Source organism: Meles meles, chromosome 11 (assembly GCF_922984935.1).
Source record: "Meles meles chromosome 11, mMelMel3.1 paternal haplotype, whole genome shotgun sequence".
Lineage (NCBI taxonomy): Eukaryota > Metazoa > Chordata > Mammalia > Carnivora > Mustelidae > Meles > Meles meles.
Genome location: NC_060076.1, coordinates 38,159,088 through 38,173,181, shown reverse-complemented (window position 1 = coordinate 38,173,181; position 14,094 = coordinate 38,159,088). Strand labels below are relative to the sequence as shown.

The 14,094-nt window shown below is 39.8% G+C and overlaps 1 protein-coding gene across 5 annotated transcripts in view; it reads right to left on the bottom strand.

Moving 5' to 3' along the window:
* UBAP2 (ubiquitin associated protein 2) overlaps positions 1-14,094 on the bottom strand; it is a 133,755-nt gene that overhangs the window by 35,241 nt on the left and 84,420 nt on the right. For all 5 annotated transcript variants that reach the window (XM_046022437.1, XM_046022436.1, XM_046022439.1 and 2 more), the window contains exons 7-8: positions 9,704-9,758; positions 8,127-8,230 (exon numbers count right to left, since the gene is read on the bottom strand). In XM_046022437.1, coding sequence (XP_045878393.1) covers positions 8,127-8,230; positions 9,704-9,758 — 159 coding nt within the window. The remainder of the gene's footprint in view (positions 1-8,126; positions 8,231-9,703; positions 9,759-14,094) is intronic.

The following is a 14,094-nucleotide window of genomic DNA, read 5'->3' as shown; positions in this document are numbered from 1 at the left end:
CTGAACCAGCTAGGCGCCCCCATTTCGGAAGATTCATAACTCAGGGAAATTTTTTAATTTAAACAACCATACCTTTGAGTCCATAAGAATTTTTGTTTGGCAGATCCTGAGCTACATTATGAACATCTGATGCCAGTTCTACAAAGGTACAACGGAAGGTCTTAAACATATTAATAACGGTATTCATCAAAAGAAAAAACTAGTCAGCAACTTAGAGAAAGTCAAGCATCAAAGCTAAGTCCATACTGTGCATCAGAGAAGAAAAACTTCCTGCAATCCATGAAGTTACAGGCCCTGTGACTCAAGTATAAATCCTATTAGCCAGATGACCTTTGAACATTCAATTGCATCAACTACCCTTCATCAAACTCCCTTCCCACTTGTCAAGAGCATTCCAATGTTTAGCAAGTTATACTTAGTATGTTTACATTTAGTAAACTAGCATTCTGACTACCCTTCAGTCTATTTTGGTTAATGGAGGTCTGCTCTAAGGAATGGATCTATTATCCTGTCAAAAGTCAGGTTTCTGAGCCTATAATTATGGCTGAGGGCCAGACTTAGAACTCTCTTGTTTTTAACAAGACAATGCCACTCTATGATGCCCCTAGAGAAACAGCCAGGCTCTATCAACAGAATCCTTTAACTATATTCTGCATTAAACGCTTTTGCTTATTTTCTAGCAAGGAATCAGCTAACCTAAATGAAAATGAGGGGAAGGGAGGGGAAGAGATAGAGACAAGACAAAAGGGAAAAGAACCAGAAGCAGAATGAGAAAAAAATGTTAAGTTAATCAACTAATTCAACATTGTTTTAACACCTGATTTCAAAATCAGTAAATGGTATGAATAAAGCTACTTTACATTCTGTGCAGGTTTTTGTGTGGCTATGTTTTCATTCCTCTTCAATAAAAAACAAGGGTTGGGACTATAAGACTATTGTAATTGTATGCTTTCATACCAGGAGTGTATGAGTTCCAGTTATTCTGCCACCTTCACTAACACCTGGTACCGTCAGTTTCCTTCTAAAGCCATGTATTTTTTTAGATTTTTTAAGAAGACTATTTATTTGACAGAGAGAGGGAGAGAAAGAGAATACAAGGAGGCAGAGCAACAGGCAGAGGAAGAGGAAAAGAAGCAGGCTCCCCAAACAGCAGGAGGCCCAATCCCAGGGCTCCATCCCAGGACCCTGGGATCATGACCTGAGCTGAAGGTAGTAGACACTTAACCTAATGAGCCACCCAGGTACCCCTAGATTTTTTTTTTTTTTAAGTAACCTCTACACCAAACACAAGGCATGAACCTATAACTCCAAGATCGAGTCGCATGTTCTATTGATTGAGCCAGTCAAGCGCACCTCTAAAGCCATTTTTATTAATGAAAAGTGGCCACCTATTATGTTTTGATTTCTCCTACAACCAATAATAATGAGCACATTTTTATCTTCCTCTTTGAAGTATCTGTTCAAACTTTTTGCAAATTTTTTAAATAACTTTTTATTTGAAAATAACTACAGACTCACTAGAAGTTATCCATCAACCTAATGATTACATGCCCCATAATTAATAGCACAACAATTTAAAAAAAAAAATGGCACAGGGGCACCTGGATGGCTCAGTCGGTTAAGCATCTGCCTTCAGCTCAGGTCATGATCCCAAGGGTCCTAGGACAGAGCCCCATGTCAGGATCCCTGCTCAGCGGGGAATCTGTTTCTCCCTCTGCCTACCGTTCCACCTGCTTGTACTCTCTCTGTCAAATATATTAAAACAAAACAAAACAACAACTGGCATAGATACAAAGTGTGTGTACGATTCCAGGTCTTTTTATTTTGGTAAAATACACTTAAGGGGCACCTGGGTGGCTCAGTGGGTTAAAGCCTCTGCCTTCGGCTCAGGTCATGATCTCAGGGTCCTGGGATCGAGCCCTGCATCGGGCTTTCTGCTCTGTGGAGAGCCTGCTCCCCACCTCCCCGCCTGCCTCCCTGCCAACTTGTGATCTCTGTCTGTCAAAAAAATAAATAAAAGTCTTAAAAAAAAAAAAAAAGCCTCTGCCTTTGGCTCAGGTCATGATCCCAGGGTTCTGGGATTGAGCCCCACATCAGGCTCTCTGCTCCACAGGGAGCCTGCTTAGTCCTCTCTCTCTCTGCCTACTTGTGATCTCTGTCAAATAAATAAAGAAAAATCTTAAAAAAAAAAAAACCTTAAAATACACCCCCCCCAAAAAAACACCTTACCATATTAATCCTTCTTAGTAGAACTAATTACCATTAAGTATATTCACAATGTTATACAAACCAACACTACTATCCATTTCCACAACTTTTTCATTTTTTGTTTATTTTTAATTGCTCATTTATTTTATCGGGCTGCTTGTTTTCTTATGAGTTTTAAGAATTCTCTATATATTCTGTGTACAAATCCCTTTTCAAATGGGGGCTTGGGAGTGCCTGGCTGGCTTAGTCCATAAAGCATGTGACTCGATCTCTGTGTTGCAGGTTCAGGCCCCATGTTGGGTGGAAAGATTACTTAAAAATAAAATATAAAAAATGGGAGTTTTATAAATACTTCCTCCGAAACTATGCCTTGTCCTTTCATCTTATTTTCTTCTCAAGAACCAAGTTTTTCTTTCGTAAGTTGTGCTTCTTGTGTCCTATGTAAGAAATCTTGCCTAACCCAAGGTGACCTGAGATTTATTTGCCCCTGTATTTTCTTCAGAAGTTGTCCTTTCAGGTTTCACATTTACAACTATTACCTACTTGATGTTATTTTTTTGTGTGTAGGACAGTATAATACATACCACTGAACTGCCTTGAAACTATTGTCCTAAATCAATTTATTAGCCATATATCTGTGGGTTTATTCTAGATATGCTATTACATAATTGATCAGCCTCAATGCTTTGCCAAATCCACAGATCACTGTAGCTTTGGATTAACATTTTAAGGGGCACCTGGGTGGCTCAATGGGTTGAGCTTCCAACTCTTTGTTTCGGCTCAGGTCATCATTTCAGGGTCATAAGAGAGAGCCCATGTTGGGTTCCATGCCGCATAAGGAGCCTACTTAAGATTCTATCTCCACACCCCCACCCCAAAAAATGATTCTCTCTCTCCCTCTGCTCCTCTCCCCCCGTCAAATAAATAAGTAAAGTAACATCTGAAATCAAGGAGTATGATCTAAGCTTTGCTGTTCCTTTTCAAAATTCTTTGGGCTATGCCAGTTCCTGTATTTTTCTATAAAAACTTTTATTTTTAAAAACATTTTATTGGGGCGCCTGGGTGGCTCAGTGGGTTAAGCCGCTGCCTTCGGCTCAGGTCATGATCTCAGGGTCCTGGGATCGAATCCCGCATCGGACTCTCTGCTCAGCAAGGACCCTGCCTCCCCCTCTCTCTCTCTCTCTCTCTCTGCCTGCCTCTCTGCCTAGTTGTGATTTCTGTCAAATAAATAAATAAATAAAAATCTTTAAAAAAAATAAAAATAAAAATAAAAACATTTTATTTGCCAGAGAAAGAATAGAGCATGTGTGCAAGAGCATAAGCAGGGGGGAGCAGTAGACAGAGGGAGAAGCAGGCCCCACACTAATCAAGGAATCTGATGCAGGACTCCATCCCAGAATCCTGGGATCATGATCTGAGCTAAAGGCAAAGGCTTAACCAACTGAGCCACTCAGGCATCTCTTCTACAACAACTTTAAAATCAAGTTGTCCATTTACACTACAAAAATCTGAGAGGATTCTTTTTTTAAAGACTTTGAGAGAGAGAGAGCACAAGCGGGAAAGGGGCAGAGAGAAACAGACTCCACACTGGGCAGAGAGCCTAATATGGGGCTTAATCCCAGGACTCTGGGATCATGACCTGAGCCTAAGGCAGATACCCAACAGACTGAGCCACCCAGACGTCCCTGCTAAGATTTTTATTAAATTCATACTGCACCCAAATACCACTTTGAGAAAAAGTAACTTTTTAATGATATACTGAGCGATCCAGTTCATAAATAAGGAGTATCTCTCTCCTTTCTTAGGACTTGATATTTCTTTTTTTTTTTTTAAAGATTTTTTATTTATTTATCAGAGAGAGATCACAAGTAGGCAGAGAGGCAGGCAGAGAGAGTGAGAGGGAAGCAGGCTCCCTTCAGAGCAGAGAGCCTGACGTGGGACTCGATCCCAGGACCCTGAGATCATGACCTGAGCCGAAGGCAGCGGCTTAACCCACTGAGCCACCCAGGCGCCCCAGGACTTGATATTTCTCATCAAGATGCATAATTTTTTTTTTTTAAAGATTTTATTTATTTATTTGACAGACAGAGATCACAAGTAGGCAGAGAGGCAGGCAGAGAGAGAGAGGAGGAAGCAGACTCCCCAGCAGGCAGAGAGCCCGATGCGGGGCTCGATCCCAGGACCCTGGAATCATGACCTGAGCCGAAGGCAGAGGCTTTAACCCACTGAGCCACCCAGGCGCCCGAAGATGCATAATTTTCAACATACAAATACTGCACACACTTTGATTTAATATAAGTATTTCATGGTTTTGTAATACTATAAACGGTACTTTTTTTCCTTTTTAATACTCATTTGCAATTGTTCATTGCTAGCACAGAAACAGAATCTTGATTTTAGGAGTGGTCACACAAGTATATGCATTTGTTTGACTTCACCTACTTGGACCCTTTAAAAAGGAGAAATATTATTGCCTATGAAATATATCTCAACAAACCTGACATTTTAAAAAACCAGCAAGAAAAATTTTCACAAGGTGCACTACCACGAATTAATACAACCAGAGTCAGTAAAAACCAAACTTGACAACAGTGAAAGTTGAAATATATAAAAATGGTATATCCTTCCATTTATTTCTTTTGAAACTTTTTTTTTTAAAGATTTTATTTATTTATTTATTTGACAGAGAGAGAGAGAGATCACAAGTAGGCAGAGAGGCAGGCAGAGAGAGAGAGAGAGAGAGAGGGAAGCAGGCTCCCTGCCTAGCAGAGAGCCCGATGTGGGACTCAATCCCAGGACCCCTGAGATCATGACCTGAGCTGAAGGCAGCGGCTTAACCCACTGAGCCACCCAGGCGCCCTCTTTTGAAACTTTTGATCATGTATCTTAAATATAAGATTTTACATTTTACATTTTCATAGGTATAAGTCTTATCATCCTGCTTATCATTAGACTCCTTCCTAAGCATTTGATGTTTTTTGAGGCTCATTATTTTTTCCATTTTCTCTTTGTTGATGGTTTGTAGAGATATATCTACTGAACTTCTACCTAGTACCTTTTAAAACTTCCTTATTTTGGGGTGCCTGGGTGGCTCAGTCGTTTAGCATCTGCCTTCAGCTGAGGTCATGATCTCAGGGTTCTGGGATCGAGCCTCGCACTGGATTCCCTGCTCAGTGGGAAGCCTGCTTCTCCCTCTCCCAGTCTCCCTGCTTATGTTCCCTCTCTCGCTGTGTCTGTCAAACAAATAAATAAAATCTTAAAAAAAAAAAATTCCCTTATTTTAATATTTAACTAGATTTTTATATCACTGCCAGGAATGACAGGTTTTTCCTCTCTTTCCAACCCTTCTGACTTTTTTCATTCCTTAGTGCAATGATTACAACCTCTAGTATACTGGCATATGGAAACATTAAGAACAGGGACACCTGGGTGGCTTAGCCATCATGATCCCAAGGTCCTGGATCGAGCCCCCCAACAGGCTCCCTGCTTGGAGGGAAGCCTGCTTCTCCCTCTCCCACTCCCCCTGCCTGTGTTCCTGCTCTTGCTATCTCTCTCTGTCAAATAAATAAAACCTTTAAAAAAGAAAAAGAAAGGAATAGTAGAGAAAAAATATTCAACACATCACCATTAACCATAACACTTGCTGTAAGTTTTGTAGATATCCCCTACCTGATTAAGGAAATTTCCTTGTATTCCAGATTTGCCAGTTTTTTAAAAAATCAGAAAAAAAGATATCGGGTTTTGTCAAATGCTTTTCCTTATTGAAATGATAAGAATGTTTAGCTTTACTCAGTTGAAGCATGAATAACACGAGGCACCTGGGTAGCTCAGTGGGTTAAGCCTCTGCCTTCAGCTCAGGTCATGATCTCAGGGTCCTGGGATCCAGTCCCGCATCAGGCTCTCTGCTCAGCAGGGAGCCTGCTTCCCCCTCTCTCTGCCTGCCTCTCTGCCTATTTGGGGTCTCTCTCTCCCTGTCAAATAAATAAAATCTTAAAAAAAAAAAAAAAAAGACTGTTAAAAAAAGTATGAATAATACTTATTTTTGTTTTTGAGATATAATTCATATAGCATAAAATCCACTCATTCAAGGTACACAACTGAGGAGCGTTTAGTTTATTTACAATTTGCATAACAATCATGACTATCTATTCCAGAATATTTTCATCATTCCCAAGAAGAAATCTGAACCCATTAGTAGGCACTCCCCATTTTTCCCAAACATTCCCAACCCTATGCAACAAATAGTCTACTTCTGTTTATCTGCCTAATCTGCATATTTCATGCAAAAGAAATCACACAATATAAAGTATGTGGTCCTTTATGCCTGGCTTCTTTCACTCAGCATGTCTTTAAGATTCATCCACGTTGCAGTATATATCAGCACTTCATTCCTTCTATAAGTAGAATGAACATTCCATTGTATGGATAATATACCACATTTTACTCATTAATTCACCCACTGAAGGACATTTGTTTCGACATTTTTGACTGCTATGAATTATGCTTCTATGAACATCTGTACACAAGGTTTTTACATAAAGCTAGGTCTTCCATTCCCTTGAGTATATATCTAGGAGGTGACTGGTTTTTTTAATGTTAAAGAAACTTGACTACCAAAAATACATTTAACATGCCATGAGGTTATTATCCTTTTTTATCTTACTGAATGGTTTTCCAGTATTTTGGCTTAAAATTTTTACATCTGTGTTGAAGAGAGAGATTAACCTGCAATTTCAAATGTTAGCACAAGATTTACTGACATGAAGTATCTTACAATCTTTTAATATCTGATATTACAATTATAATTACTATTGTAATTATAGTAAAATATAAATTATACAGAACACATGTTACAATTATAATAACTATAATTATAATATCAATATCCCTTTTATCACTCCTATAACCAATTAAGTATGCTTCTTCTTCTGCTGATAAGTATCAGAGTAAGCTTACCAATTTTACTAGTCTTTTCAAATTACCATTTTTATAACTTTTGATGATCCTCTCTATAATATCTTTGATTTCTAGTTCACTGATTTTGTTTCTATGGTGGTGGCACAGTTCTATTTTTTTTTACCATGATAGGTATTACATGGAAGTTTGTTTTTATATTATTTATTGAACCATACTTTTATATTTGTGGTTAGAATTCATGAATTGTCGGGGTGCCTGGGTCACTCATTGGGTTAAAGCCTGGCCTTCGGCTCAGGTCATGATCCTAGGGGTGCTGGGATCGAGCCCCACATCGGGCTCTCTGCTCAGCAGGGAGCCTGCTTCCCTTCCTCTCTCTCTGCCTGCCTCTCTGCCTACTTGTGATCTCTGTCTGTCAAATAAATAAATAAAATCTTAAAAAAAAAAAAAAAAGAATTCATGAATTGTCAAAACAGGTTTTTATAAATCCAAGAGCTAATATATATATGTTATCATGAAAAAAAATCCCAGGAGCTCTATTAAATAAGCATGCCAATTACCAAGTATTTAGCCATGAATTTCCAAAATGAAATTATCCAAAAACATCAGGCTACAGAAAAAATCTGCAAAAGCAATTGATGCCCAAACTCACCTATCATCCACCACATTATGTGGCCAAACTTCTATCCACCATGGATGGTACTTTTCAGTAACAAGTCTTCCCCTAAGAACTTATATATCTCTCTGACACAATGAGATTTGAGTGTGATTTTGTACTGACTTACACAGATTAATTAAAGGCTCTCCCTCAGAGTACAGAAGGGGAAAAAAAAAACTTTATGGTCAATGAGATTTTTAAGTGAGATTTTGGAGGTTAAGAACCAGCTAATACTCTCAGAGGTAGGACAGCAGCCTGTTTTTTCATTCTCCTCCACAGGCACACCACACCTTTGTATGTTAAAGACTCAAACATTAAAAACACATCTTTAACAACAGACACTTACCAGTTCCCTCATCTGCACCATTATGAGTAGCTTCCCAAACTACTGGCTTCGTAACACATTCATCTACAGAGGGAGAATCTGAATAGTCCGCAGGATTAAATGTCCTTGGATTTGAAAAAAATAAAGAATTACGGTAAATGCAACAATTGCCAAAGTCACAAAGTCAACCATACATCATCTTCCCCCACACCCAAAAAACACCCTGTCCTTTCTATAAGCCACCTTAAGAAACTTCACACTCCTTCTCCTATTTAATTATGGCTATATCTTTTGGCCATCAGGATGCAGATCTTCTGAAAAGCAGTGACTGACTGTGGACCTTCCATACACTTTGTATGACGCCCTTATTTCCCTAAATTGCTGCCCTCTGCATCCTAAAACAGATATGCACAACTATAATTGTATTAGGAAGAATAAGGGTACTAATGAAAAGCTCCCTTAAAAACTAAGGCCAGACTTAAACAGTCTTTCTTCCCAAGTCAGAAGCTAGATTCTTTTAGTACATCTGAAGAAAATGCTCCATTCAGGGTTTTTTTTCCCATTAAAATTCTAAACACCCATGATTCAGAAGTCTAACTAAAACCAAATTAATACTATTTCTAAAATTTCAGAACACAATTTAAATTTTTTTTCAGATTTACTGAGATTATCATTGACAAAGAAAAAAATCACTAAAGAATATTTTTGAAAGTAAACCACAAAATCTACTAAATAGTCTAAAGCGACTGGGCTGGGCACATACAGTATGTTAAAGTGTTCCAGCAAGTCTGCGCCCTATGTATTCATCCTTCCTTCATCCACGATGAGCTTATTCAAGAAACAGAAATGGCAAGAGATATCACTAAGTCAGCGAACACCTCCCCAAAGCTGCTCTGGAGCTAGGGAAGAGACAAAACGGTTTTGCTAGAACCAATTCCCTTCCTTTCTTAACTGTCATATACAGATGGCTTCTACAAGAAGCTTAAAAACTTTCCCTAAAATTCCAAGGGAAGCTTAAGTTTTAGAAGCAGCAAAAGGTAGAAGAATAACCAGAAATTATGAAAAAACAACAGATTACACTACCTACGGGGGGGGGGGGGGAGACTATCACTTTTACATATATAAACATTGTATTTACTCACCATTCAAAGAAAATTAATGGATTTATCAACATAACTCTTAGGCAGTGGTCTTCAACTAGGGGTGATTGTGCACCTCCCTCCCAAGGAACATCTAACAATATCAGAAGACGTTTTTTCATCATTACAACTTGAGGAGGGGTGCTACTGACATCTAGTAGGGAGAGGCCAGGGATGTTGCTAAACAACCTATAATGTAAAGGATACCGCACCACCTCAACAACCTATTATTAAATCTAAAATGTCAACAGAGCCAAGGACAGAAATTCTGCACTAAAGTCCACTGTGATACTATTTTATTTGTACTGTTTCACTTTTTCACTATTTCCTCTTTTTAATATAGAATTAACATCAGACTTACCAGGATAAATAAACTGGGTACAGGACAGAGGAAGAAAAACATTGAGAGTAATAACTAGATAGAGTAGTAACTATAAATATAGGATGGCTCAGACTTACCCCATGCCTTGGGTTGAGAATCGTCCTGCCCCTCTCCCTCTTCCACGTCCAAATCCTTAAAAACAAAATAGTACTGTTAAATAGTATTTATGTCCTACGCAATCATAATTGTACCAACTTCATTCTCTTATGCACCCACCCAAACACCACTGTCATTGTCCCTAACAGCACCAACATTCCTATCCAGTGCACCCAATCTGCCGGTCCCTAATGACACAACTATAAAACACAGTTACTGATTTTAAAGGACAGAAGGGATTTAATTCTGCTTGTATAGTACTCGTGATATGCAGCAGCTTAACACAGGCAGCTTACGTTACTAACTATTCAGAGGTGCCTGAGTGGCTCAGTTGGTTAAGCATCCTAACTCTTGGTTTCTGCTCAGGTAATAATCTCAGAGTTGTGGGATCAAGCCCCGTGTCAGTTCTGTGCTCAGCACAGTCAGGTTATCTCTCCCCAGCTGCTCCTCACCCTGCAACCCACCTTTCAGGCTTGCGCATGCACACACACATTCTCCCTCAAATATGTAAACTCTTAAAAAAAGGAAAAAGACCATTTTATTCAGCAACTCTCCAGTTTTTCTTAACATCCCAAGCTGTGGACTAAAGACATAAATGCAAGAGCTATAACTATACAACTCTTGGAGAAAATATAGCACAAAAACTTCATGACACTGAATCAGTAATGATTTTTTAAAATAGGATACCAAAGATACAGGCAAAACAAACAGACATTAGATTTGTGCATCAAAGACATCTATAGGGGCCCCTGCGTGGCTCAGTTAGTTAAGTGTGTGCCTTCAGCTCAGGTCACCATCTCACGGTTCTGGGATGGAGCCCCACATCGGGCTCCCTGCTCAGTGGGGACTCTGCCTCTCCTTCCGCCCCTCCCCACCCCACTTGTGCTCCCTACCTCTCTCACAAATAAATAAAATCTTCAGGAAAGAAAAAAAAGACACTATATCGGAGTGCCAGCTAGCTCAGTCAGTAGAGCATACAACTCTTGGTCCTGGGGTTTTAAGTTAGAGTCCCATGCTGGGTGTACAGATTACTTAAAAATAAAATCTTCAAAAAAAAAAAAAGATAATGAGGTACCTGCATTGCTCGCTCATATGAACTATACGGTATCGAATTCTAACTCAAGAAGTTATTTTTGCTCTAAAGTTACCAAGAAAGAAAGCAGGAGAAAAAAACACAACTGCTGGGGCGCCTGGGTGGCTCAGTGGATTAAGCCGCTGCCTTCGGCTCAGGTCATGATCTCAGGGTCCTGGGATCGAGCCCCGCATCGGGCTCTCTGCTCTGCAGGGAGCCTGCTTCCTCCTCTCTCTCTGCCTGCCTCTCTGCCTACTTGTGACCTCTCTCTCTGTCAAATAAATAAATAAAATCTTTAAAAAAAAAAAAAACACAACTGCTCTTGATAGGTGAACTCATGCATACCCTTTGTAAAAAAAGAAAATTCATTTCAAATTCATACAAGTGCCAAAAAGCACTTATCGTGGTTAAATATTAAGAAAATAGTGGCAAGATCTTAAAGGGGGATGCTGCTCAGAAATTATTAAACAAACCTGGAATACTTGAGCCAAAAAGCAAGCTGTTCATGAGAAAGAGAAAAAGGAATTTACACAAGAAACACGTAGCCTTGGCAAAAATTCAAGAAATCTTACAAGTACCCTGGAAAAAGTCCGTTATCAACTGCATATCTCTGTCTCTAAAGATCAAAAGCTGCACCCAAGTACTGACCACAAACATGCCAAATATCCAAGTAGATTTTATAAAGTCAAATCCATTATTCCCAGAAATTTTTGCAAGGTAACGAAATTGTTTTTTTCCTATTTACCTGGCTAGTAACACTACGGGTAACATTGTTTTCCGTGTATATATGATTTCCCTACACTGTTATCTGGTACAAGCAGCTATTTCTGTCTAATAGCTCATAATAAAGATTTGGGGTCTTTTAATTAAAACAAAAACAAAAACACAAGACTAAAGAATATTATCAAAAAGAATAAACCAGTATTGGGATACATGCTATCTTTTCCCCTAGAGGTCTCTCTAGGGACTCTGCATCACATCTTTGTTGAATGCTCAAGTTTTCAGTTGTTTAGTATTTATGTTTTTTACCCTGAAAGCCTGAATAGAAAAGTTGCTCATTTCCCTTGAAAAAGCCTTAACACAGAAAACGCAATCGCCTCTAGTGGAGGCAGACCCTAGCTGCAGACATTCCCCACCTCCCCAGTACCTAACATGTGTGACCTAAATAAAAGCAAAGAGGGACAGTGATCCTAATCTAAGATGACAGAAAGCAATCCCCTTCCCTCATTCCCATAAGACTATATGGAGAACTTTGCTAACAGTCAAATGTGCCAGAAACTGTGTCATCTTGAATTTATTACTACACACTCTTGAGTCATGACATGAAAGATCTCTAAGGTCCTGACTAGTTCTAAGGCTTTTTGTATAGACAAAAATTTCCAAATTTTCATGACTGGTTCAATGATAAATACAGCTGCCATGTTGACTATGAGCTGCCTCCAGGCCCAGAGAACTATTCAGCCCATACCAAGAGCAGGGCATCTCTGGGGCTTGCCTGACTCAGAGACTTGGGAGTCAAGCAAGTTCTGCCTTTCTGTCCCTACATTATATTCTCAGACAGCAATATGCCTTTCCAACCTTCAAGCAGCATAAACAAGTTAAATGGTAATAGCAAAATCTCCCTGGGATTCAGTGAGGAATAAAGCTTAGAATCCACCCTCATATCACATATATTAGCTTGTCCTTAGCAAAGAAGTCTGATTCTAAATGTGTTATGGAGATACCTGGGTGGCTCGGTCATTTGACGGGCAGACTTGATTATAGCTCAGGTCATCAGGGTTCTGAGAATGAGCCCCAGTCAAGCTCTGTATTCACAGCAGGGAGTCTGCTTGAGCTTCTCTCTCCCTCTCCCTCTGCCTGCTCCCTGTCCCCACCCCACCCCCAGCACCGTGCTCCCAGCACTCTGTGCTGAGCGCAGAGCCAGACATGGGGCTCAATCCCATGACCCTGAGACCATGATCTGAGTGGAAATCAAGAGCCACCAAGGCACCACAATACCTAAATCACTTAAAAAATAACAAATAAAGGTATTACAGTAAATGTTTCAAGAATTAATGGACTCTAAAACTAGTATATTAAGAGTCTGATTTTTTTCTTAAAGGATATTTAAGAAATACTCTGAGCTGACTGTCCAACCCCTTGGTGCTGCACCCCACTCTGCCACTAGCTGAAGGTGTTAGTACACTGAAGAGCCATACCCTAGATGCCAGGCATCCTGCTTGGCAGGGACTGATTGGGTCCATCTCCTCCTCCACAAAGAGACCCCCACCCCCTTTGGACTGAGTAAGCTTCCCCTCTTATGGTGACAATTTTATTTTTTTAATTTTTAAAATTTCATTTAAAATCAATTAATTAACGCATAGTGTATTATTGGTTTCCGAGGGAGAGGTCAGTGATTCATCAATCTTATATAATACCCAGTGCTCGTGACATAACAAGCCCTCTTTAATGCCTATCACCCAGTTACCCCATCCCTCCACCTACCACCCCTCCAGCACCTTCAGTTTGTTTCCTATAGTTGTCTCACATGGTCTGTAGCCTTCTCTGATTTGATATTTTATGTTTCCCTCCCTTCCCTTGTGGAGACAATTTTAGAAATTCCCACATAGGGGGTACCTGGGTGGCTCAGTTGGTTAGGTGTCTGCCTTTGGCTCAGGTCATGATCTCAGAGTTCTGGGATCAAGTCCCACATGCATTTACACATGCAACTCCCTGCTCAGCAGGGAAGTCTGTTACTCCCTCTGCCTCTGTTTCTCCCCCACCCCTTGCTTGTGCTCTCTCAAATAAATCTTTAGGGGAAAAAAAAAAAATCCCCAACTGGAAGATAATTTCTTCTAAGCCCCATCACAGGCAGGGCTGTTCAGGACGGTTCAAGGAAAAACCCCAATTCAAATTAGCTAATGCAAGACAGACAAAATTCGTTTTATATAACTGGGGTAGTTTGAGGAATAGGCATTACTGAATCCAGGGACAGAAAACACATACAAAAAAGGATATTTCTATAGTCTCAGTACTCCCCTCAAAAAGTATTTATTTTTGGGGCGCCTGGGTGGCTCAGTGGGTTAAAGCCTCTGCCTTCGGCCCAGGTCATGATCTCAGGGTCCTGGGATCGAGTCCCATATTGGGCTCTCTGCTTGGCGGGGAGCCTGCTTCCTCCTCTCTCTCTGCCTGCCTCTCTGCCTACTTGTGATTTCTCTCTGTCAAATAAATAAATTTAAAAAAAAAAAAGGTATTTATTTATTTATTTTTTTTTTTAAAAGATTTTATTTTATTTATTTGACAGAGAGAGAGATCACAAGT